Genomic DNA, 25,826 nt, shown 5'->3' with positions numbered 1-25,826 from the left:
GTAATTGCTACCATCATCTTTCAACTTTGCTTTCTCAAGGAACGCATTAAAATTCAACGGAACAACAGCACGGGCCATCTATCTACAATCAAACATAAACAAGCAAGATACTATCAGGTACTAAGTTTCATGATAAATTTAGGTTCAATTAATCATATTACTTAAAGAACTCCCACTTAGATAGACATCCCTCTAATCCTCTAAGTGATTACGTGATCCAAATCAACTAAACCATGTCCGATCATCACGTGAGATGGAGTAGTTTCATTGGTGAAACATCACTATGTTGATCATATCTACTATATGATTCACGCTCGACCTTTCGGTCTCCGTGTTCCGAGGCCATATCTGTATATGCTTGGCTCATCAAGTATAACCTGAGTATTCCGCGTGTGCAACTGTTTTGCACCCGTTGTATTTGAACGTAGAGCCTATCACACCCGATCATCACGTGGTGTCTCAGCATGAAGAACTTTCGCAACGGTGCATACTCAGGGAGAACACTTCTTGATAATTAGTGAGAGATCATCTTATAATGCTACCGTCAATCAAAGCAAGATAAGATGCATAAAAGATAAACATCACATGCAATCAATATAAGTGATATGATATGGCCATCATCATCTTGTGCTTGTGATCTCCATCTTCGAAGCACCGTCGTGATCACCATCGTCACCAGCGCGACACCTTGATCTCCATCGTAGCATCGTTTTCGTCTCGCCAATCTTATGCTTCCACGACTATCGCTACCGCTTAGTGATAAAGTAAAGCATTACAGCGCGATTGCATTGCATACAATAAAGCGACAACCATATGGCTCCTGCCAGTTGCCGATAACTCGGTTACAAAACATGATCATCTCATACAATAAAATTTAGCATCATGTCTTGACCATATCACATCACAACATACCCTGCAAAAACAAGTTAGACGTCCTCTACTTTGTTGTTTCAAGTTTTACGTGGCTGCTACGGGTTTAAGCAAGAACCAATCTTACCTACGCATAAAAACCACAATGATAGTTTGTCAAGTTGGTGCTGTTTTAACCTTCGCAAGGACCGGGCGTAGCCACACTCGGTTCAACTAAAGTTGGAGAAACTGTCACCCGCTAGCCACCTTTGTGCAAAGCACGTCAGGAGAACCGGTCTCGCGTAGGCGTACGCGTAATGTCGGTCTGGGCCGCTTCGTCCAACAATACCGCCGAACCAAAGTATGACATGCTGCTAAGCAGTATGACTTATATCGCCCACAACTCACTTGTGTTCTACTCGTGCATATAACATCAACACATAAAACCTAGGCTCGGATGCCATTGTTGGGTAACGTAGTAATTTCAAAAAATTTCCTACGCACACGCAAGATCATGGTGATGCATAGCAACGAGAGGGGAGAGTGTGATCTACGTACCCTTGTAGACCGACAGCGGAAGCGTAAGCACAACGCGGTTGATGTAGTCGTACGTCTTCACGGCCCGACCGATCAAGCACCGAAACTACGGCACCTCCGAGTTCTAGCACACGTTCAGCTCGATGACGATCCCCGGACTCCGATCCAGCAAAGTGTCGGGGAAGAGTTCCGTCAGCACGACGGCGTGGTGACGATCTTTGATGTACTACCGTCGCAGGGCTTCGCCTAAGCATCGCTACAATATTATCGAGGATTATGGTGGCAGGGGGCACCGCACACGGCTAAGAATATGATCACGTGGATCAACTTGTGTCTCTAGGGGTGCCCCCTGCCCCCGTATATAAAGGAGCAGGGGAAGGTGCGGCCGGCCAGGAGGAGGGCGCGCCAGGAGGAGTCCTACTCCCACCGGGAGTAGGATTCCTCCCCTTTTCCTAGTTGGAATAGGATTCGGGAGGGGAAAAGAGGAGAGAGAGAAGGAAGGGGGGCGCCGCCCCCCTCTCCTTGTCATATTCGGACTAGGGGGGAGGGGCACGCGGCCCAGCCCTAGCCACCTCTCCTCTCTTCCACTAAAGCCCACTAAGGCCCATATACCTCCCGGGGGGTTCCGGTAACCTCCCGGTACTCCGGTAAAATCCCGATTTCACCCGGAACACTTCCGATATCCAAATATAGGCTTCCAATATATCAATCTTTATGTCTCGACCATTTCGAGACTCCTCGTCATGTCCGTGATCACATCTGGGACTCCGAACAAACTTCAGTACATCAAAATGCATAAACTCATAATATAACTGTCATCAAAACCTTAAGCGTGCGGACCCTACGGGTTCGAGAACAATGTAGACATGACCGAGACACGTCTCCGGTCAATAACCAATAGCGGAACCTGGATGCTTATATTGGCTCCCACATATTCTACGAAGATCTTTATCGGTCAGACCGCATAACAACATACGTTGTTCCCTTTGTCATCGGTATGTTACTTGCCCGAGATTCGATCGTCGGTATCTCAATACCTAGTTCAATCTCGTTACCGGCAAGTCTCTTTACTCGTTTTGTAATACATCATCTTGCAACTAACTCATTAGTTGTAATGCTTGCAAGGCTTATGTGATGTGCATTACCGAGAGGGCCCAGAGATACCTCTCCGACAATCGGAGTGACAAATCCTAATCTCGAAATACGCCAACCCAACATGTACCTTTGGAGACACCTGTAGAACTCCTTTATAATCACCCAGTTACGTTGTGACGTTTGGTAGCACACAAAGTGTTCCTCCGGCAAACGGGAGTTGCATAATCTCATAGTCATAGGAACATGTATAAGTCATGAAGAAAGCAATAGCAACATACTAAACGATCAGGTGCTAAGCTAATGGAATGGGTCATGTCAATCACATCATTATCCTAATGATGTGATCCCATTAATCAAATGACAACACATGTCTATGGTTAGGAAACATAACCATCTTCGATTAACGAGCTAGTCAAGTAGAGGCATACTAGTGACGTTTGGTTTGTCTATGTATTCACACAAGTATTATGTTTCCGGATAATACAATTCTAGCATGAATAATAAACATTTATCATGATATGAGGGAATAAAATAATAACATTATTATTGCCTCTAGGGCATATTTCCTTCACCTCTAACCCACCATGTCCTAGCAAACCGTTGTTTGGCTATGTTACCGCTTGCTCAGCCCCTCTTATAGCATTTCTAGTTGCAGGTGAAGATTGGAGATCGCTCCTTGTTGGAACATGTTTATTGTTGGGATATCATTATATTATATTGTTTATATTAATGCACCTATACACTTGGTAAAGGGTGGAAGGCTCGGCCTTATGCCTGGTGTTTTGTTCCACTCTTGCCGCCCTAGTTTCCGTCATATCGGTGTTATGCTCCCGGATTTTGCGTTCCTTACATGGTTGGGTTATAATGGGAACCCCTTGACAGTTCGCCTTGAATAAAACTCTTCCAGCATGGCCCAACATTGGTTTTTACCATTCACTGCCTAGCCTTTTTCCCTTGGGTTTCGCGGACTCAAGGGTCATCTTTATTTTAACCCCCCCCCCCCCCGGGTCAGTGCTTCTCTAAGTGTTGGTCCAACTGAGCGATGTCCGGGGCTACCAGGGGCAACTCTAGGCTGGCCTACCCGACGTCTGGCTCATCTGAGTGTGCCCTGAGAACGAGATATGTGCAGCTCCTATCGGGATTTGTTGGCACATTCGGGCGGCTTTGCTGGTTTAGTTTTACCATTGTCAAAATGTCTTGTAACCGGGATGCCGAGTCTGATCGGATTGTCTTGGGAGAAGGAATATCCTTCGTTGACCGTGAGAGCTTGTGATGGGCTAAGTTGGGACTCCCCTGCAGGGATTTGAACTTTCGAAAGCCGTGCCCGTGGTTATGGGCAGATGGGAATTTGTTAATGTCCGGTTGTAGAAGACTTGAACTTAACTTAATTAAAACGCATCAACCGCGTGTGTAACCGTGATGGTCTCTTCTCGGTGGAGTCCGGAAAGTGAACACGGTGTTGGAGTAATGCTTGACGTAGGTTGTTCTAGGATCACTTCCTAATCATAGTTGATCGACCGTGCCTTTGCCTTCTCTTCTCGCTCTCATTTGCGTATGTTAGCCACCATATATGCTAGTCGCTTGCTGCAGCTCATACATTTTACCCTTCCTATAAGCTTAAATAGTCTTGATCGCGAGGGTGTGAGATTGCTGAGTCCCCGTGACTCACAGATTCCTTCCAAAACCAGATGCAGGGACCGATGATGCCATTCCAGGTGATTCGACAGAGCTCAATTGGGAGTTCGATGAGAACTCAGGACGTTACTACGTGTCTTTCCCAGATGATCAGTAGTGGTGCCCAGTTGGGGCGATCGGGGACTATGTTGCATTTGGGGTTTATCTTCATTTTGGTTCCGTAGTCGGACCTTGAGTGTATTTGGATGAATGTAATGCTATTTATGATATTTGTGTGACGTGGCGAGTGTAAGCCAACTATGTATTTTTTTCCTTATTGAATTACATGGGTTGTTTGCGAAGATTACCTCACTTGCGACATTGCTTTCAATGCGGTTATGCCTCTAAGTCGTGCTTCGATGCGTAGGAGATATAGCCGCATCGAGGGTGTTACAACCGCTTGCTAGGAGTCAGCCCACCCTCGACGCCGCTTGCTCGGGATTCGTCGTCTTCTAGTGGCTCGTAGACAGGTAGGGCCCGCCGCCTGCGGGCCGTACCGACCGCCCATCGTGGGAGCATGGCACCCTTTGACGTAGGTGATGTCATGGGTTGCGTGGCAACAGTGTCGCGCTAGGCGAGGGGTGTCCGCTTGGCACGTCCGCATTGTGGCCACGTTCCGCCCTGGATTCGAGGGTGGCAGGTTGTACTGTAGTCACGTCCCGTCTCTTCGCAGTAAGTGGGTGCAAACTTTGAGGAGGCGCAGGGCCGCCTGCTGGATGCCGGCCCCCTGGGGCACGCCGTCTTCTAGCAGCCGGCCCGTTTGGACAAGATGACCCAAAGGGTCGGCCTCTCGTCTGGAAGGTGTGAGGGGCGCAACTGGCCCGATGTCTTGAAATACTATAAGGTGTTGATGAGGCTACCTGTGGTCAATCCCTCTGACACCTATCCAGGTATAGGCGTCTAAAACAATCTTTCTTCTCCTTAATCGCATTCTGGACATCATCATTCCATCACCAGGTATCCTTAGCTTCGCTTCTCCTTCCCCTAGACACTCCAAACTCCTCCGAGACCACCTTACGAATGCAAGTCGCCGTCTTCATCCACACATTGTCCGCATCCCCTCCTTCCTCCCAAGGGCCCTCCTTAATGACCCTCTCCTTGAACGCCTGAGCTACCTCCCTCTTGAGCTTCCACCACTTCATTCTAGCGACTTTGGCACACTTATCCCGCTTGTCGGAGATATACCCCGCAGTGTAACCCGGCCGGATGTTTGACCTGGCCGGACTTGGTGTTTCATTGGTAACTCGCCGGGGCATTGACAACTCACGGATTTGGCGGCTCACTGGTGTGACGACTCATGAACCTGAAGACTCATGGGTGACCCGGCGGGTGTTTCAGATGGATGACAAGGTCCAAGACCCAGAAGGCCGGTTCATGTTATGATGGGCCGGATTAAGAGGAAAGGCATAAGGAATATTCTCCTACAAAGGAAGCAAGACTAGGACTCCACTTGTAATAGAGTAATCCTAATCCTAATAGGACTAGTCATGTAACCCGCCCCTTCAACATATATAAGGAGGAGCAGGGCAGCCCAAAGAGGGGACAAGCAACAAGAAACGATCTCTAGGGCTAGACACAACTAAAGGGGAGCCGGCTTATGCGGTGACTCTCTCATGAGCATAATGAGATATGGCCACAAACAGCATGTATGGCTATTACCGGACGATGTTTCCCGGGGCCCGAAGCTGTCTAAATCCTTGTCTTGTGTTGCGTCTCTCGATTCCCCTCTCAAGTTACTACAAAGATGCGTTGGCCTCACGACTAAGTACTCACACTAGGGCATCTGCCGTGATAATTTCACAACAGTTGACGCCCACCGTGGGGCATGCGCACGGTGGTGATGAGTTCTTGGAGGGATCTCTCAGAGGATCGAGAAGTTTATAATTTTCTGGATGAAGAAACACCTGTTTGGAAGGATCTGCGTCAACTTTGTGTTCATCGGTCCAGATTTATGATCTGTGAAGTTTTAAGTTCGGCAACGTGGATGAGCCATCACGAGCCATCGAGATCACCAGAATCACAAATCGCCGAAACCATGGATTCCTGTTGCAGCACGTTTTCACCAGCACGCTAAATCCCGAGGTGTTTTGTCGCTACTTCCAGTCCTACTTCCGAATCGTATCCATCAACTGTGCCGACTACTACTCCGTATCATCACACAAAGGACCAACAGGGTCTGGACTTTGCCCTGGCTATGACCAAACAACGAGCCGCCGCACCGCACGGCCATCTTCACCCCGCTCGGAGTCCGCCCCGGCCGATGAGTTGCCTCCGCCTCTATCGCAAGCTGTTCGCCGCAACAGCCGCATCAAGCTGGCCTCGGTCTGCGCCTTGTCGCCACAAGCCGCCAATGCCATCACGTCTTGCCTCATCAGCCGCGGCAGTAGTAAGTCAGCGTCGCCGTCAACTCCGAGCTGCCCCGTGTTGACCGGCCTCTGGGTGACCCCTCGGCCGGCTTGCTGCCGTGACCTGATGCGACCGCGTCTTCCTCTCCAGCTGCAGCTCAAGTCGCCCTCGCGGCCTTGTTGCTAAACCACCGACGTGGCCTCAACGGCCTAGAGTCGGCCGCCGCCCTAAGCATCGGCCTAGTGCCGTCTTCAAACCGCCACTACGGCTTATATCTACTATCAAGCCGCCTCGACTCCGCATGACCCGCCGCCTGCTTAAATTGTAGTAGGGGCAAAGCTGCCATTGCAGTCTCCGTGTCTGTTGTGGTCCGGTGCCTCCGAGGCCCGCCGCTAGCGTCTGAGCCGTTGCCTCCACACCACCAAAGTCATGGGGATTCGGTTGAGAGTATTGGCAAACCAGGAAGTTCACTGTGTCACGAAACCAACACAGTAGTATATTGAGGGAGAGAGCCGCCGCCAGCTTCAACTACAGCGGGAGAGCCGTCGGCCGACTTATCTCTGTGGAGAGTCGTCGGCCGACTTATCTCTGTGGAGAGCCGCCGCCAGCTTCAACTGCAGCGGGAGAGCCGTCGGCCGTCTTATCTCTGTGGAGAACAGCCGCGACGGCCTGCCTCATTGCTAAGCTGGCCTCTCCATGTACTTTGAGTCGTCCCTGTTTCGGGTCACTTTGCCGCCTTGCTGTTCCGCCTCAAGTCATCGTCGTTTTCATCGCCAAGCCATCCCAGCCTTCGTCGCCTTGAGTTTGCGCCCGCCTCACCTCGGGCCAACCCAGCCGTCTCCGTCGCGCAGTCAACGAACGCGCCACGGGCCGGTCATACCTCGGCTCCTCAAGCCGCCTCGGCCGCCTCTGACGACCAGCCACTTCCGGCGCTGTAACACGCCGTTCCTGCTCAAACTTGCTCCGCGAGCTGCTGGAGCATTAATGGGTTCAAGCGGCCGCGGCCCACGGGCGTCTCAAGTCGCTGCGGTCCACGACCACCTTGAGTTGCCCTCGCGTGAGCTCGCGCCCGCGGCCCTGAGCCGTCGCGTTGAGAGCCGCCGCCTGCCGCGGATGATCCGTCTTGTGAGGAAACACGCACTACAATGGGTCCATGTCGGCCACAGCTAGGCGATTGCTCGTTCGGCGGTCATCGCGGGTCATATCACATCAGTCAAATGACAAGTGCTGATCACGTCAAGCCAAATTGCAAAAAGCTTAATGGATCATGTCAGAAGATATACGAGGTGTCCCCGAGAGGATAGATATGCCCCAATTTCTTGGAGATAATTATGACGACGATACTGCAGTTGCACGCAGCGAAGATTATACAAACTACGGCAAACTCTGGTAAGGCCCTTGAAAGGATCAACACAATTTTTTTTGGTTATCTACGGATGCCATATAGTGATCATCCGTCGCCTACAATGAGATGATATTTATACTGTATATTTTGTTAAGTACATGTTGATTTCCTTCGACAAACAACTTCTCTGCCCTGCTGTATTTTTTGTACGTAGGATATTTGTTCACTACGAAAATGGTTTATACCATGGGTACGGAGCAAGTTCTGGCAACATTGCACCTGGCGTTCGTCCGTGCCACATTACCCGGTAAATGGACGCGCGCAAGCCGCCGCCGTTGCAGCCCGGTATGTATCAGCTTGCCGGGATCACATTGGATTGTTGCTCAATGAACATGCGCAAGACGCCGCCCCTGCGGCCCAGACTACTTTGACTCACCGGGACCGTGCCTGCGATTGACTCGTCCATCCGCACCGGCTTACAACGTCGCAGCTGACTCGGCCGTGATTAATTTCAGCGTTACCGTGGTGATCATCAACTCTGCGGTGGATAATTTCTGGCTTAACATATCAGGTGAAATCCATTCAGTATATTTTTTACATATTGCTTTCTTTAAAAGAGCAATTACTTTGGTTTGCAAGTTGTCCCATGCAGGATTCAAACCGGTCTATATCATGGTTAATTATGAAGAATCTCAAGCCAACTCCTCAAGTCGCCTTGAGACTCGGGGGCTATAATGACATGGCTCAGTAAATGCTGCCAGTTTAAAGGCCATCAGAAAATTTCCGACCCAAAATGAAGAAAAAATCCGGTTTAAAATCCGGTTCAAGAGAAATTTGTCTCTCACAAAGCATTGAAGCTCAACATCGGGTTTAAAATCCGGCCCGCAAAGCTCTGAAGCTTTTAATATTCGACTCAACGCCCGGTTCAAGAAGAATTCATTACTCACAAGTTCGAGTTCTCAGAAAAATTAAAGGGACCAAAGAGATTCTGTTGCAAAGCACAGCTCAAACATAGGTACCCCGTTTCAATGATCATTTAGGGGCTTCCTGTTCAAACATAGGTCGTATTCGAACCAAAGAGAACATAGCTGTCGGTACCCTCTTGATCGGCACAATGCCAAACCCACTAGGGGGTTTCTTGATCGTATTTGAATCATAGCTTAACCCCTTTTGGGTCCGACTTTGATCGTATTTGAATCAGAGTCGTTAAAAAACTCTCAAGGTCATTTGGGGGCTTTCTGTTCAAACATAGGTCATATTCGAACCAAAGAGAACATAGCTGTTGGTACTCTCTTGATCGGCGCAACGCCAAAACCACTAGGGGGCTTCATGATCGTATTCGAATCCTAGTTTAACCCCTTTTGGTCTGGTTTACTGATCGTATTCGAATCAGAAACCTCATTTTTTTCTCGGTTTGGCTTAAGTTTTTTGAAAACAATCTTTGGTTTTGTCTTGAGACCTTTTTGTTCATATCTGAAGCATATATGTGGTTTCGATTAACCCGGCTTGACTTTGGATGATAAGTCGCCATATATGATAATCATAAACATTTGGAAGTTTTGGCTTCTAAAGATTGGGTTATCACCCTTATTGCACAGTTATCCTAAACCGGCAGTACGATTCAATATCACAGGAATCGGTTTTCCAAACCAGATTATATTATTCGAATCTTTAATAGCCAACATGGCTGGATTTTTATTATGGTTATCAATAGCCAATATTATGATGGAGGTCTTCAAAGTCGCTTCAGCGCAATGGTTATTATTTTATTAATGGACATGATTTATTTTTACAATGGAGGGAATAGTCTTGAGTCGCTGCAGGCTTACGACCCGGCACTTGGGGGCTACATTATTCAAATTGAAATTACATTGAATATGCAAGTCCCATGTCACTGCCAGCATGCACCATGGCACTTGGGGGCTAATGCAAAGTCATTTTTTGCTCAACTTATTAAAGACCCGATTCATCACATTCTAAATGAGCCGTCCCTTGGGGGCTACCAATTGCTCGTGTCGAAAATTTAAGGTACACAAGCCTTAATCCATTATATTGAAAGATCCACTACTCAGTTGGTAGAGTATAAAGCTCTTAACCTTGTGGAAGTGGGTTCAAGCCCCATGGTGGAGATTACATCATATGATGTTATTATCAATGAATCATATACAAAGTCACAGCTCAGTAATATCTTACTGAGTCAGCCCTTGGGGGCTACACGTTGCTGCTCAAGTTTACATGAACACATCTACAAAGTCCCTTCTCATTATTGCATAAAAACCCGGCCCTTGAGGGCTACACTGGTTAAAGTTTTTATGAGCATAAAGCAATTACAACTCCCAGGTTGTTGCAAGCATGACAACCCGGCACTTGGGGGCTACATGTGTGGAATATTCAGTTTATATGATTGAGGGGAACAAACCGGATTTCTTCAAGGTTGCAACACTTATATTGGAGCAAGTCTTAAGTTATCACTATGTTCTCCTCTTAAGACTTGGGGGCTACGGGTATTATGCATATAAAGGAGGAACGTCTTCAAATTATCAGTTTTGAGAAAATCAGGAAGATCAATTATATGACCCGGTATCAACAACAATTATAACCCGACATCGTCTGTTTTATAACCCGACAATTTTGGTAATGATAAACCGGCAAGTTTTACCTCTTCAAGCCGGCTAAAAGTCAGATGAGTATTTCAAGACCAATATTTTTTAAGCTAGCGCTTTGGAAGCCGATTCAAATGGATTATTTTTTACAATATTTCTCTACAAGAGACCAATGCCAGCAAATTGACTCTGAAGCTGGCCTATTGACCCGGATTTCTCAAAAGAAGTATCTGGATTTTTTGCATTCACAGAGTTTGAACATATATACTAAAGGATATTTGCTATGAGTTCATGGGCATGTATCAAAAAGGAAATGACAAGGATTTAAAGATGATCAGGTGCCGACTTACAAGAATTTTTAACCCAAAGCACAACTTGTCAAAGTTATTCTAGTGTTTATTTTGCAGGATCAGTTTAACATGGATAAATCCAAATTAAACTGGGGGCTAATGTCAGAGATATACCCTGCAGTGGAACCCGGCCGGATGTTTGACCGTCGGACTTGGTGTTTCATTGGTAACTCGCCATGGCATTAGCGACTCACGGATCTGGCGGCTCACTCGTGTGATGACTCACGAACCTGAAGACTTATGGGTGACCCGACGGGTGTTTCAGATGGATGACAAGGCCCAAAGCCCAGAATCCGGCTCATATTATGATGGGCCGGATTAAGAGGAAAGACATAAGGAATATTCTTCTACAAAGGAAGCAAGACTAGGACTCCACTTGTAATAGAGTAATCTTAATCCTAATAGGACTAGTCATGTAACCCGCCCCTTCAACATATATAAGGAGGGGTAGGGCACCCCAAAGAGGGGACAAGCAACAAGAAACAATCTCTATGGCTAGACACAACTAAAGGGAAGCCGGCTTATGTGGCGACTCTCTCATGAGCATAATGAGATCTAGTCACAAACAACATGTAGGGCTATTACCGGACGATGTTTCTCGGGGGCCCGAAGCTGTCTAAATCCTTGTCTTGTGTTGCGCCTCTCAATTCCGCTCAACCTCTCTCAAGCTACTACAAAGATGCGTTGGCCTCACGACTAAGTCCTCACACTAGGACATCTGCCGTGACAATTCCACGACACCGCTGGACACGAATCTGAAAGCGGAAGTCAGCAATCACCAGCTTATTGTGAGGGACAACACTCTCTTCAGGTATCACCTTACAATTTAGGCATGCACGCCTAACTTCTCTTCTCGAGAGGGTGAAATCAATCTGGTTAGAGTGTTGACCACTACTAAAAGTCACTAGATGTGATTCTCTCTTTAAAGAGGGTGTTAGTTATGATCATGTCGTAGGCTAGAGCAAAGCTAAGACATCTTCTCCTTCTTGATTCCTGATGCCAAAGCCCTCATGCACCCCTTCAAAACCTGTGTTAGATGTATCCACGTGGCCATTGAGGTCTCTTCCTATGAAGAGCTTCTTGCCAATCAGTACACTCCTAACCATGTCCTCCGAGCCTTCCTAGAACTCCTTTTTGGTGTTCTCATTGTGGCCTACTTGTGGGGCATACGCGTTGATAACATTAAGAACTAAGTCCCCAACTACCAGCTTGACCAGGATAATCCGATCCCCACGTCTCTTGTCGTCTACCACTCCATACTTGAGGCTCTTGTTGATCAAGATGCCTATGCCATTTCTGTTTGCAGTCGTCCCGTGTACCACAGCTTGAAGCCGGTATCCTCCACCTCCTTTGCCTTTTGTCCCCTCCATTTAGTTTCTTGGATGCAAAGGATATCAACACCTCTCCTCACCGTTCTATCAACTAGCTCCCGAAGCTTCCCTGTCAGAGACTCTACGTTCCAGCTATCTAAGCGGATCCTCCTAGGCTCGGCTAGCTTCCTTACCCTTCGCACTCGTCGAGTCAAATGCGAAGACCCTTGCTCATTTTCCACTACATCCAGGCGCCGATGTAGCGCGCCACTAAGGATGCGTCGACCCGATCCTCGCTCACTTGCCCTCGTATCCAGATCAAGATACAACGCGCCACCGGGGGTGACGGCCCGGCCCTTGCCCATTGACACCACACCCGGGTTCCGGTGTGACGCGTCACTGAGAGGGTTACGCCCCAACGAAAATCTTTTGGGTTTCATCTCCATAAGAGTTGCTGAGTTTTTACGTTGGCTCGCCAAGCCTATCACAACCCTCTTCTTTACCCGGTCTTGGGACCGGCTTTGTTGAGACAACATAGGCAGAGTTGTGTACAGCTATTAACATGTTAATATATTTTTTACAGAAAATGGTAAAACAGACTTTTTACATGCTTTTCACACTCCCAAGTCGGATAATGTTAATATAGTAGGAGGAGTGCATATTGGCAAATCGATGCAAGCTTACAGTATGTCTTGGCAAGCAATGAATTTATAGTACGATAGAGTAAATACCACGAATTTAGAGTGTCATGTAGCCAATTTTGCCTAGATACCAGGTTCAAACAGCCTCATCTAAAATAAGCAAATTTGTGTTCCAAGGGTTATAATCACTGGTTTCATTTACTGATAGTAATCAACAAAACATAAAATCAGACACTTGAACAATAACATGCACATGATATTAAGAATGTCAGATTGACCGAATCCATTGATATGAAAATTTAAAAATATATCTCTATTCCTAAAAGAGGAGTCATGGTACGGCGGTTGTCCTTTCGCCTCGTTTGGCTTCGTTGCCCATCATCGATCGATAGCTCCCACCGATCACACATCCTCCTCATCCATCTATCTTTTCCATCCCACTAGAAAAAAAAAGGTGAAGAAATAAACCAGCGACCCCTACCTAGCCGCCGCACCCCACCCCGCCCCTCCTCTTCCATCTCGATCCAATCTTCCTCTTCCCTCACCATGCCGCCGCCGCCCAGCCCTGGCGCGCAACGAGCTTGCTTGCTCGCACCGATGTCGGCCACTCCACTCGCCGCCTGCTACCCTCGTCATTGCAATGTATCCCTCTCTGCCCGCACAAAACGCCGAGCAGCCACGACGGTACCCACGCGCCTCGGCCATGACAACCTCGATATCCATGGCAAGGTGGCCGGCGGCTGGCGGAGGTCAGGTTGAGCAGCTGGGATTTGGTGGCCGGTCGGCGAGGCACTGAAGGAGGATGTCCCAGGCCTCAGGAGTTCGGAGGCGAGGTCAGGTGGCGGCACGACGAGCTAATGGAAGGGGCGTGAGGGTGCAGACCTGGCCGGAGGAGGTCGGGCCAGAGCCGGGGGGCATAGAGGGCAGCCGGTTCATGGGGGGCCAGGCCTGGCAGGGTGGTTCGCGACCCAAGATCGGCCACAGGCTAAGGCCGACGAGCGAGGTAAATTTATTGTCCGTTTACATAGGGCTAGAGCAAGATCGGCCACATGCTTTGGTGGGACTTATCTGATTCTTCACACAATCTGCAAGCTGTCCAGAGGTTGAATAACACTAGCGATTATCTCTCGCACACCAGCAATTTCTCAATATATAGTGCCGTTTTGATTAGATAAGTTTGTGTCGGTTTTACATGGCACTTATCTCTGGCTCACAGACACTTCCATGGACCTTTGCTACTGCTAACAGTCTGTATTGTACACTCCGACGTCCACAACCAAATCAAGGACGGGAGTTTGCGAGGCACTGAAGCACGGCGCAAGGGCACCATCTCCATGGCCAACTCCGGGACCAAGGCGATCGACATTTTCTTGGCTGGTCCATGGTGATTGCTCCCATGTCTCTGTTATTTTTTGTTCTTTACAAAATTTGCTTCTATAATATCATCATTTAGTGAATTTTACCTACCTACACGAGATATGACTGGCGCTTCCCTAGTCTCTAAGGTAATGTATCAATTTGCTGCTTAGTTAGGAAGAGGATGAATCATGTTGGATTTGCAGCGAGAGGAAGCTTGTCGACTTGATGAACAGGGTAATGTTTACTGAGGGCGGCTCGGCAAGGAGGAGACCGGATGTTTGTCGTTGACCTACTTTGGAAGTGAGCTTATTTATCTCATCTGGTCGTTGTTTCCCCTTGATTAACTTTAGATGGGGAAGCTTGATCTCATAATGTCCATGGAGATAAAGCGGCTCGGACAAAGCAAAGGAGAAAATACATGCCCAAAACTGTTGATCCTGATTTTCCGACAATAATCACTTCATATGAGATGGCCATGTTTGATGCAAAATTTTCTTGCTAATTATAAATTGAAGTATGTTGTTGTAGATGAGGTAATGGAATAGCACATGATCTGAATTATTGTTCTTGTAGATGTCTCTCCCTTCCCCATGTATTTACGTGTTGGCCGGATTCTTTTTTCCAGGGGCATCGGTTGAAAAATGCAAAGTGCAAATTATTGAGGGAGTTGAGGCGCATTTCAATGGATAACAAGCTCCTTTTGACTTGAACACCTCTTTAGAATAATCTAGCAGACTTGTCGTCGCTACTGAATTTCATTTTTCCTGATATATTCTCATCCCATGACGAATTTGATTCATGGTATGATTCATTTCCTACCATCTAATCTGCAATTTCTGTATGTGTTTTTTTTTTCATTTGTCTTAGAATCCTTGAATTAGTTTTGTTTTGCAGTAACTGGTTGCCGTCTCATGCCTTTTGTTTGTGTTTTACAGTTTTATGTTGTAGTTATATATAAGTTACCTGGATTATCCAATGTAACATTTGTTTAGCTTTCAAAGGTTTAGCTTTCTCACTGCCTGGATGTTGTACTGATAGTCAATAAATATATGTATCTAACTGCACAGATATGGCATTTGTCAGGTCTCTTTAAAGTATAGTGGTCCTTAATTTGTTGAGATATCAGTTTCCTAGTATAAGCCGAATTGTAGTAACTTGGCTGGGGCACTACACATTTATTAAGAATATATAAATGGCTGGTCACAATAGTGGCATTGCAGGCTAGAACAATTACAACCCCTCATGGATTATTCTAAAAAAAACGAGGTACTACCATCTTATCTGCTTTTCAAAAAGGAAGAATGCATGAACCATGGCAGAGGAGAAAGGACCTCATGTTCCAGAGCAGCCAGTTGTGGTTATACAGCTTTGTATACGGGTGTTCTTTATTGTAAAATTGGGCTGTGTAAATCATAAGGAGCTTTAGTTGATATGAGTATCTGCAATGGCAGACATATGTTATGACATTTCGTCTTCTGATTTATGTTGTGTACCTGACACAGATATGCCATGTCTGTCAAATTGTGTATTAGTTTTTAGTTGAGCTTTAGTTGTACTATTTTTATGTTGTCTGTTAATATGTCGTGTTTGCTATGATGTATGTGGTATGCCGATGGATAAAGTAATATGGATATATTTAGAACTATTCAGATGGTCCCTAAACATGTGATATTGCCATCCACTGATGGCGGCGATCGTTTTACAGGTTTGATTTTTCTGGAAGTTTGATGAGGAACAAGAGGAAGAAACTGATGAGAAGAAAAGAGTCCTTGTTGTCTCAAAGCTTCATGCCATTTTGCGTCCACTCCTTTTAAGGGGGGTGGAGGAGGATGTAGAATACATGCTCCCACGAAAGAAATAATCATATATGCTAACATGACTGAATATTAGAAGAAAATCCAGAGTCACTTGATTGAGCAGACATTTGGCAACAACTTGCATGAGAGTGCATATATTGGTGGAGAGAAGAGGAGGAGCGGGCAATGCCGTGGAGGAGAAGACAGTGGTGAAAAGAAGGTGCGGGCTGAATGACGTGGTGTCAAGGGGAGGCTGCAGTGAGATGTCGTGGAGGGGAGTGATGGCAGCAACGACGACGTGGCGAGGAGAGCAGGCCGGGCTAATGAGAGTCAGAGAGTGAAATGCATTTTTAAGACTAGTAAGCGTGCACGTGCAAATGCACGTCTCAACTAATATATATGTAAGAATTAACATACCCAGAAAGATATTTTGATTGCACTAAAAAGTACTATTATAAATCAAGAAGACACTTCAATGTATCATCGACTCATTGTATTCATAGAGCCAAAAAATTATAGCAGTATTTCCTGATGAAGCTGATCAATTCTCTCAAACATCCGAAATGTTGTGTGCAGCTTCACTGTTGATGTAGTTGAGTAGGTGCACCAAAAATTGCTTCCTTATCTGGTCACCATCCTGAATGAAAATAGCAAGTCAATCTAAGTTTTTGCATAGTAGAACATAAAATCATGAAATAATGAATATTGACCCTGCAAATTGGTAGATTTAGTTCCTTCGCATTCCATGAGTGCAATAAACTAAAAGCAAAATAATCAGACCAGTTCTTGTAGATATATGCATTATCATTATCTTGAGCGTTAGAAAAACTAAATAATATGCTTTAGTGGTTTGAAAGGTAGTCAGTTGTCTTTGTTTTTTGGAACACGAGCTGGTAATCGACGATGGCAGAAGAAAAAAAGACATCATCCCATTTAGGATTTGCTACTTGAGGTGTGCTTTAGGTATAATGAGATGCACATCTTTCAGAGTTGGAACTCGGTGGGCATCAACTCTCTTGCGCATCATACTAAACACGAGCAAGAAACTTAAGCATGCGATAAGAGAGGAAAGAATTCAGACAAGTTGATTTAATTTGGAAAGGCTTATGCATCACATTGATGCTATAGACTCCATATACCAAGCATCATGTCGAAACCACAGTGAGTACTTACAACATCTTAACATTAGAACATTGTACGCAATATCCCATTGATGTCACAATCAGTATAATGAAACAGAAAATCACATCTAATCCCATAAAAGATTACATTTGCTAAGTGCAATGTCTGAACGGATAGCAGCATATGATTATTCAAGAGGGACATCACTTTGCTAAGCAAAAATTGTAAGTGATACAGAAAAATAAGTATATCACAAATATGAATATAACGATGCTCCAACAAAAGTATAAAATGAATGAATCAAAAGCAAAGGCTGCTTATGAGCTTGTTCATTTAGATTGATACTGGTAGCTAGTTCCTTACGTGCAGATGTATTCTCTTGAGAAACATGACACCTTAAAAACTATACACGGGACACTGTATATTGAACTCAACAACAAAAGTTTGGGTTCTATTAAGTTGAATATCATCAACCTAACTTGGAAACATAAAATTGTTACTGCCAGAGTTCGTACTTCCATATATGTTGTGCCTCCTTTCGTCTTCTCTACAATTGGGTACTCGAGATTGAAGCTGATTCTGCCTCCAACCTTTACTGGGACAAAAAAGACCATTTCACTGTCGAGAATTACAACAGTGCTCAGTTTCATCAACTATTCATTTCTCATATTCATTACTCTAGTAATGGTTACTTTGCTCCTAAACTGGTAGTACTCCCACTGTACATGTCTTGGATGTTTTTTGGCTTTCAAAATCGATTGCTGCTTGTGGTGTTATCAAATTTCCAAAAAAGCACCAGCTGCAATCAAGAATAGTACATTACCTATCCACTTTTTTTAAAGGACATTACATATCCACTTAATCCACAAGACACTCCTACAGAAATCAAGTCATTTTTTTCCTCTACTAATGTATACAGGAAGCAGCATTTTTTCAGGTTCAGTCATGACTACCTCTTTGCAAGGCAGGTAAGCCAGGAACCCGTCGGCTGCTCTGCTCCCACTGCTGGGGAGTGGTGAGGTGGAACACCGAATAAGGAGGGTAGTGAAGGAACCACTGTGAATTTTTAACATCATAAGATATTTATGTACTGCAAATATTCTGAAATTTGTACACCAGCCAGTATGCACTCTCTAGCAAGCAGCCAAATATTCTGAAATATGTACAGCAGCCAGTATGTACAACAACCAGTCTTCAGGGATAGCTAGCACCCAATGAACTATTTTATGAAAAAACAATCAGTGAATATGATACCGCAATTGTTGCCTCTAAAACAAAATCACTAAGTTGTAGTTTACAAATTATGATGCTATACATGTCACCAATTATCTAGCTTCCTACGGCACTAACTTCTTACCAGTTGACATCGAAGCGCCTAGCTGAGTTTTGACACACCCTCGTCGAAGGACCTCTTTGAACTCTAACTGTACCAACAACTGCCTTCTCAGTTAAAACATGGTGCGCCCAAACTGCAGTGCAAAGGAAAAATTCAATCACTTTGCCAAAAGGTCGGAATAACTCTGGCAAAAATGATTCCAGTTGTAAAACGTGAATGCTGCTGAACTAACTTGTTTATTTGTAACCAATCTCACTTGTTTTAATACCAGAAAAGTTTATGCATTTAATATAAAAAATACACAACATATGCACAGCCATACATTATCCACCCTAAATGAAGCTTAATTCCACAAAAGGATTATCTTCATCATTAGCATTAGAAAGGGGATAAAAATCTTACATGTAAAGCAACATCCTATGACAGAGTACACGCCAATGAATTATGTATTATTTAAAATTCCTGATAGGACACAAAATAACTTGGTATGAATGTTCATGATATTCATTATGTGATCGAGTGGCGGAAAAAATGGTGTACGAAATGTTAATGGAATACCTTATGTGGACTTTGGAACTGCAATATGATGCAGGCAACGAACAAGTATAGTAGATAAAAATTCTCCAGCTTCCATGGCACCTATATGGTCAAAATAATAACCATGTATTCCCTCATGTGCAGTAACAATAGCATCAATCTAGAAACTTACTGCATCGCTGCGGTGATTCGCAACAGAACCACATGTTTCTTCTTGCGTCATGCAACATCAGTCTCTGCAAATCTAACATATTGAATTTGGGAGCACGCCCAGGAGCGGAGGTTGATGATAGCAGCCGCATCCTCCCATGGGAGGAGTGGGTGGCGACGACGGATCACGCCTTGCCGGCGAAGTCCAAGGGAGGCGGCAGATCCCGCTGTTCAAGGGTGTCCTGCGGCTTCAGTACATGTTGCATCTGACACAACGCAGGAGACAAACCTCCTAGCAAAATGAGCAAATGGTCATTCAATAATTATGATATGCAGAGTATGAACATACCATTTGTGTGTGTGTTGGTTATGTTTCTCAAAGGTGTACATTCCTTGGATCCTAACGGAGCATGTGCCTCAACTGTTAGTTGACCATTAACAATATTCAGAGCCTGAGACTTCTTTTCTTGTCGGGACATACGACGTTTTTCAAGGAATGCTGCTCTCTTCTCATCAGACATTCGGGCATACAATGTATTCTTTTTTGCTTCTTGACTATTAGTAGTGACATTTGCATTCTCAATCATAGACGAGTTCGTTATGTCTTTAAATGGGGAACGATGCGTAGTCATTCCTGGAACTTTGTCTGGATTACTCTTGCTCATCCTTTAGGAAAAACACAAATGTTAAAGAAAAATCAACAAAGTACAGAAAGAGGTGAAAAAGCATATGTAATAATCAGACATTGGAACAGCATGTACAATGTGCGACTACAGAGTTCAGAGTAAGCAACATTGATAAAGTGCAGGAGCCTCAACATAGATAGACGGATCGGAATCATCTTCCCATTATGTACAACTATCCCATTATGCAGTCCACTGCTGCAATACATATGTTTGCATCTGTTTTAACTATGGCACTCTATGAAGCAAGCCTAGAACTGACAGCAAGCCTAGAACTCACAGCAGCAGAAATTAGAAGGCAGTGGTATTGAACATGCGTACAATTAAACCAAAAATTGTCACTGCAGCCAGGAAGAATGTGAGGGGAAAGCACCTGCAGTGTGGAGGACCGGCGGTGCCTGTGTCCGGGCGGTGCGTGGACGCGGCGGCCCGAGCGGCTGGAGCGTGAGCGTGGCGGTCCGGGCGCCTGGAGCTATGGCGCCGTGGTCCGCCTGGAGCATGGACGGGGCGGCCCGGGAGCCTCGAGCGTGGGCGCCGCGGTCCACCTGGAGCATGGATGGGGCGGCCTGGGCGCCTCAAGCGTGGGCGTGGCGGACCGGGCGCTTGGAGCGTGGGAGGCAGTCCGGGCTACGCGTGGACGCGGCGGTCCGGCGACGCGTGCAGATGGAGGCAGGCGGTGGCTGGCGGGGAGGGAAGAGGTGGGGCGAGGTGTGGGGCGCTGGGCAATGGAAAACTGCCCCGAGGGCGTGGTCGTGAGAGAGCAGAGGGCAGCGACCTGTTGGTGAGGATGTTAACCCAATGGCATGGTGGGTAATTAATTAACATAATGGCATGGTGGGTAATTAAAGCATAAAACGCGTTTAGTATGCTGGAGGGATGTAGACCATCTGATTGCAGGTTTCGATGGATAGGATGATTTGGTTCTCCACCCTCTCGTGCTTTTATAGTGGTAGTAGATGAGAACAGAAAAGAGCGGTTGTTTTTTTTAGGGAAAAGCAATTGTTTGCTATGAGAGAAATGTCACATACCTTTTTATATAGTGAAAATATCGCACACCATAGCAAGTCATTTGTGAAGAATAATTACCAATAAGTGATTTATATGTAAGTCTATAGTTTACTAAAATTGGAATGCGACTCACTACTAAAAAGCACGATCCCAAGCAGGCAGCTGACCAATGAATATATATTCACTTTTGTAGAATAGAGATAAAACTAATGGATTTGGATGATGCTTTGAAAATGTCAATTGACAAATCATTATGATGGATGGACCGAAAACTCTTTGGAGTCTTACACAATTGAAAGAGATGCATACAAATAATTGTTCTTTATATAATTTTTGCACGTGATAATACAAAAAGATGTATTTTTATATATGTTTATTTTGCAGAGCATGAGAGAGGTGGAGATGTATTATGTCGATGTTCAAAAAGAATCTATCGACAAGGGTGTTGACGCAATTTTGTTGGAAGGGGCAAAAAATTCACCAAGTTATATATACAACAATACAAGTATATATGCAATTAGGATAAAAATTAAAAGCCCATGGCAACACACGGGCATTCTACTAGTGTTTAGTAAAGAACATACTTATAGACTGTAACAAAGTCCAGTTTCAATGGAAAATTATGAAAAGGAAAGCAATCAACAAGGCTTATAAAAATTGAATATCCGCAGAAGAGCCGAGAAATAACCTTGCATAAACATGGTGGTACATCCACTTCCTCTCCACAAAGGAATAACAAAATATGGGCTACAAAAAAGATCAAATTAGTTAAGAAAATAAATAGTTCAGAAAACAATCATGGTGATGCAATCAAAACTCCAACCAACAAATAAATACTACCTCCATTTTTGTATACAAGGCCACAAACCCATATTACAGGTACCAAGGTAGAAATTAATGGCTACTTAAGCCAATGTTGCAAGCTAGACTTTTCTCCTTGCTTGACGTGTTAATTAATGTGTATTTTTCTCTCCAACGCACAACAAGACAACTCTCTCACTCCTTGTTGGTTGATTAATGTGGTGCATGCAAACCAACATTTGCATGCAAGGGGTATTAATGTCCTCAGTTGCTAGTACGAGGCAAATCTCATCAATTTTATCTCGATTGGTGTTAGTGGCCTTGTATAGCTGCAAATTGTAATTTTGATAGTGGCCTTGTATACAAAAATGGAGGGAGTACCATGTAGCCGATCTTTGTTCCAAGAGACGGTAAAGCTTTGCTTTAATAGATACACCTATATGACCTCTTCCCAAGTGGTACTAATGTTCCACGAAAAGAATAGCGACACAAACAAATTGTACAAAAGAAATGTCAGGAACTCAGGATGGATTCAAGTTAACAACACAAATGCAGTAAGCAGTATGCGTAGATACAAAATAATGCTTTAGTGTCAACAGCATAAGACATACAAAAATTAGTAATTGGATGATAATTAGGCAAAGCCAAAACTTAGTTTGCTGATTTTCTGGGCTAACAGGACATTATGTGAGATTACTGGTCATGCCACTAGCCTTTTGAATACAGAAATTCCTAGGGACGATATTAGGTTCCTCCCCACACTTGATGCAAATAATGCATGGTTTTTGCAACATATCGGACAAGACGGTCTAAATATCCTACTTGTTTCTGCTATTTTCCAACCTACAGGTTCGATTCTTTGCCCAAACAAAAGCATACAGCAAGTTGTCTTGCCTTCAGGTAGGGGCATGACAGATTATCAGATGCAAAACGCTATATATAACAGCTAGTAAAGCACGTAACTCATACCAACCCACAAATATCCATCTGCCTTCCCTTTTCTTGCTTTCCCTGCCTATCTCCACACACGATCCATCTTACCCATCCGACCCATTAATATGTCCCGTTAAACGATTTTCACCTGGAAAACTGCAACTGACATGAGAGTGTACAGACAAGAGGATGATATGGGCAAGTCTATTAAGCATTGAGCAGCAACTGTGATCCAAGCACTTTGAGGGCGCAAGGCCCTGAGAGCATATCTCATGGCTCTAGATTCTCAAACAGGAACGATAATTTGGTTCCCTTGCAGTGGTGGCATTTATAAGCTCATATCACGCTCTATACAATATTGGTATCCACCGCACTTACGGGGAAAGTAGAACAATGTTTGCCCTTCTGCTAATCTCTTTAAACTAAAACCTGCTTCTCCTCTTAATGAGAAGATGCAACAAAGCCATTTGCGTGTTCTCGAAAAAAAGAACCCCCCTCAATGTGTGACATCTCTCTTAGGACAAAATAGCAAGGTGCAATGTTTATGTACTGATTTATTTTTCAATTTTTCTGTTTTCTATTGAGTATACTATGCTGTCAAAGAGCCTATACGGCTCACAGAATTGGCCCCGAGCCCATGACTCATGTCTATGCCCCTAAACAATTGGCCCTGAAAACCTGAATTAGCAAATATCCTAGAGAGCTCAACACATTTCAATGGATCACTCGTTTGATTTTCATTCTTGAAAGAACATTCAGACACATTTTCATTCTACCAGTACAAAATATGAAATTTGTACGCTTATCGACAGCATCAGATGTGACCTCCTCAATGCTAGTACAGGTAAAAACAAAACGTACAACAAAAGGAGAAGGAGATGAGAAGGGGAATGGAACTGACGTCATCCCATGCCGCGACGAGGTGTTCGGGGGAGAGGCCCTTGGCGCGCTCGACGTCGAGGATGGATCCCAGCTTCTTCGGCTCCAAGGGGGTGAATCCGCTCGCGAACCGGGAGTACCCTCTCCGCGGTAGCCAGCGGGCAAGCTCGGCCGGCGTGGCGGCTGCCTCCGCCGACAGATGTGGCGCTAGAGGGACAGGACAGCCGCCACGTGAGAGGGTGGGGCTCCGGAGTGATCCGGCCGCCGCAGAGCGCAGGAGTCGCAGTGGTAGCTGCCGCATAGCCGGAGCAGCAGGGAGGCTGGTGGTGGTGGGTTTTTTTTCCTTCAGATGGTGGTGGAGTGTTTTGTGATTAGGCCAGCTCTTCAATCGGCGTGAAGGAGGCTGATGGTTGCGAGGCGTGGAGAAAGCTGATGGTGGCGGAGCATGGAAGAGACTGCAAGGTCCACGGAGGGAGAACAAGTTAGCTTTGTTTCAGATGACACACAAATTAGAAGAATTCGTTACGATGCCGCCATATCAGTAGTAAAGATGGCGGAACTGATGATGAGGACATGAATCAGACGACATTTTCTTTGATGGTACATTAAAGAAACAGTTAGCAAGTGGAGCAGTAAAAGCTGGAGGGGAAACTAGGTTTCTGGAAGAAGAATCAGAAGGGTACGGTAGCCCGTTGATGTAAGCTAAGTTACTACCCAACACCAAGTTCAGTCTCGTCCTCCTTTCTGTTACAGATTGTCCAGATTCTGAAGAACAAATTATTCGGAAACAAAACATTCGATTTGGCTGGGCCTTAAGCCTGAATATTATGCAAAGAATTTCCTTATGACTGTAGATTGTTCAGTTTTGGTTCAGGAATCAGAGACTTTTTTTCTGACTGAACATTATTCGGAAAGAAGCACATTCAGTTTGGCTCATCAGACACTAATTCTGCCTGGGCCTCCTCTTCAATTCCGAATTCATCTCAGTCAACTTAGAAAATCAAAGATGACACACAAATTCATCCATCCATTTATCTATCTAGGAGTATGCTTTTGTTTCAGATGTAATAATAATACTTAATAAGAAGAATATTGGATGTAGATGTTTTGTTTCTATCTAGGAATATAATGGTGCTGGCAAAGAGGATGTGGAAAGTATACGTACCCAGCCAGGTGAATCAGACCGACGTGCATGGGATTCATCGATGGAACAACCAAACCAAACCAATCCATGGATGGAATCACCAATTTGTCTCTCAGGCGATGAGTGAGTTTCCTAGACAGAGACAGACAGCGTCTCTATTAGCTGCTGCAACCTGCACCTGCAAGGCAAGGCCGGTCATCACCTCGCCTCGCCTCGGAATTGGAATGGCCGGCAGGTCACAAACAAAGCCAGCTGGAATGGATATGCGCTCACGTACGTATTATCAGCCGGCCGGCACCGCCGCAAGCGTCGCATCTCCATCTACATCACCTACCTACAGCCACCACCAGCCTCACCACCCGGCCTGGGCGGCGGCGGCGACTCCGAAGAGGCAGGGTGCGGGCGTGCGGCTCATGCGTCGTGCGGCGGCGGCGGGTATGTGGGGACGACGAGCAAAGGGGGGCGGACCGGAGGGGAGGCGTGGAGGAGGCTTGTGGCGGCGGCGGCAGAGCCCGCGCTCGGGGCGTGCTTCCCTGACGAGGTTTTTTCTTTTTCTTTTTTTGAGCGGTAGGCGACGAGGGTGGTTCTGAGTCGCGTCGCTACGGGCGCCCCTATTTGTCGCTTTAAGCGAGCCAGGGTAGCTCTCGCATCGGGACAGCCCCGGATGGGCCGGCCCAGCCGCGCGGGAGGCCAGCCGCCTGGAGTGTTTTACACACGCACGCACGCACGCACGCACGCACATAATAAATAAAGACTCTTCAAAACACTTTTGAAAAAATGTTGAACAAGTATTTAGAAAATCTTGAATAAGTATTAAACAAATATTGAACAAGATTTTGAAAAATGTTGAACCGGTATTAAAAAAATGTTGAATAAGTACTAAAAATGTTTTAAAAGTGTTTGAAAAATGTTGAATAATTACCAAAAAATGTTGAATGAGTGTATGAAAAATGTTGAACGAGTATTTAAAAATATTGAAATAAGTATTAAAAAATATTGAACGAGTATTTGAAAAATGTTGAAATGAGTATTAAAAATTGTTGAACAAGTATTTAAAAAATGTTGAATAAGTATTTGAAAAATATTGAAAAAACATTTGGACAATGTTGAATGTGTGTACAAAAAATGTTCGCGTCAAGTAGAAAACGCGCCACCAACTTACCATGTGCAAAGGCATTGGCCCAGTGGCTAGCATTGCGAGCTCTTTCCCTAGGAACCAGAGATCGATCCCGCTTCTCCCTTTTTCCCATTCCATTTTTCGTTCGAACATTGCGCGAAAATGGGTCGGCCCAACTAGTCTGCAACCTTCAGCGAGACATCCTCGCGCG

At 45.3% G+C, this 25,826-nt stretch overlaps 2 protein-coding genes across 47 annotated transcripts; one reads left to right on the top strand and one right to left on the bottom strand.

The window, feature by feature from the left end:
• Positions 1-13,164: 13,164 nt before the first annotated feature.
• On the top strand, positions 13,165-16,488 carry LOC125508254. 10 transcript variants are annotated; one of them, XR_007283307.1, is made up of 4 exons: positions 13,168-13,753; positions 14,037-14,134; positions 14,280-14,642; positions 14,735-15,652. XR_007283307.1 is itself a non-coding variant. In XM_048672904.1 (3 exons), the coding sequence occupies exons 1-3, from the start codon at positions 13,553-13,555 to the stop codon at positions 14,745-14,747; spliced, it is 312 nt and encodes a 103-aa protein (XP_048528861.1). In that variant the 5' UTR covers positions 13,165-13,552; the 3' UTR covers positions 14,748-15,652. The 10 variants fall into 10 exon arrangements, 1 of the variants encoding a protein (XP_048528861.1); XR_007283305.1 differs by having other exon boundaries at positions 13,967-14,134; XR_007283301.1 differs by adding an exon at positions 15,815-16,488 and having other exon boundaries at positions 13,169-13,753; positions 13,967-14,642; positions 14,735-14,910.
• On the bottom strand, positions 16,304-25,083 carry LOC125508249. Of its 37 annotated transcripts, none has more exons than XM_048672877.1 (12): positions 24,776-25,083; positions 24,520-24,630; positions 23,377-23,809; positions 21,430-21,488; positions 19,400-19,716; positions 19,073-19,316; positions 18,922-19,002; positions 18,766-18,825; positions 18,385-18,496; positions 17,981-18,083; positions 17,543-17,826; positions 16,304-16,542 (listed from the first exon to the last, which is right to left on the bottom strand). In XM_048672877.1, the coding sequence occupies exons 1-6, from the start codon at positions 24,817-24,819 to the stop codon at positions 19,282-19,284; spliced, it is 999 nt and encodes a 332-aa protein (XP_048528834.1). In that variant the 5' UTR covers positions 24,820-25,083; the 3' UTR covers positions 16,304-16,542; positions 17,543-17,826; positions 17,981-18,083; positions 18,385-18,496; positions 18,766-18,825; positions 18,922-19,002; positions 19,073-19,281. The 37 variants fall into 37 exon arrangements, 26 of the variants coding, with proteins under 26 accessions (XP_048528834.1, XP_048528843.1, XP_048528846.1 ...); XM_048672886.1 differs by having other exon boundaries at positions 17,543-17,645; XM_048672889.1 differs by having other exon boundaries at positions 17,543-17,622.
• Between the last annotated feature and the right edge of the window lie 743 nt (positions 25,084-25,826).

Source organism: Triticum urartu, chromosome 5 (genome assembly GCF_003073215.2).
Source record: "Triticum urartu cultivar G1812 chromosome 5, Tu2.1, whole genome shotgun sequence".
In the NCBI taxonomy this organism is placed as follows: domain Eukaryota; kingdom Viridiplantae; phylum Streptophyta; class Magnoliopsida; order Poales; family Poaceae; genus Triticum; species Triticum urartu.
Note: the sequence above shows the minus strand (reverse complement) of the source record. Positions and strands in the feature narration are given on the sequence as shown.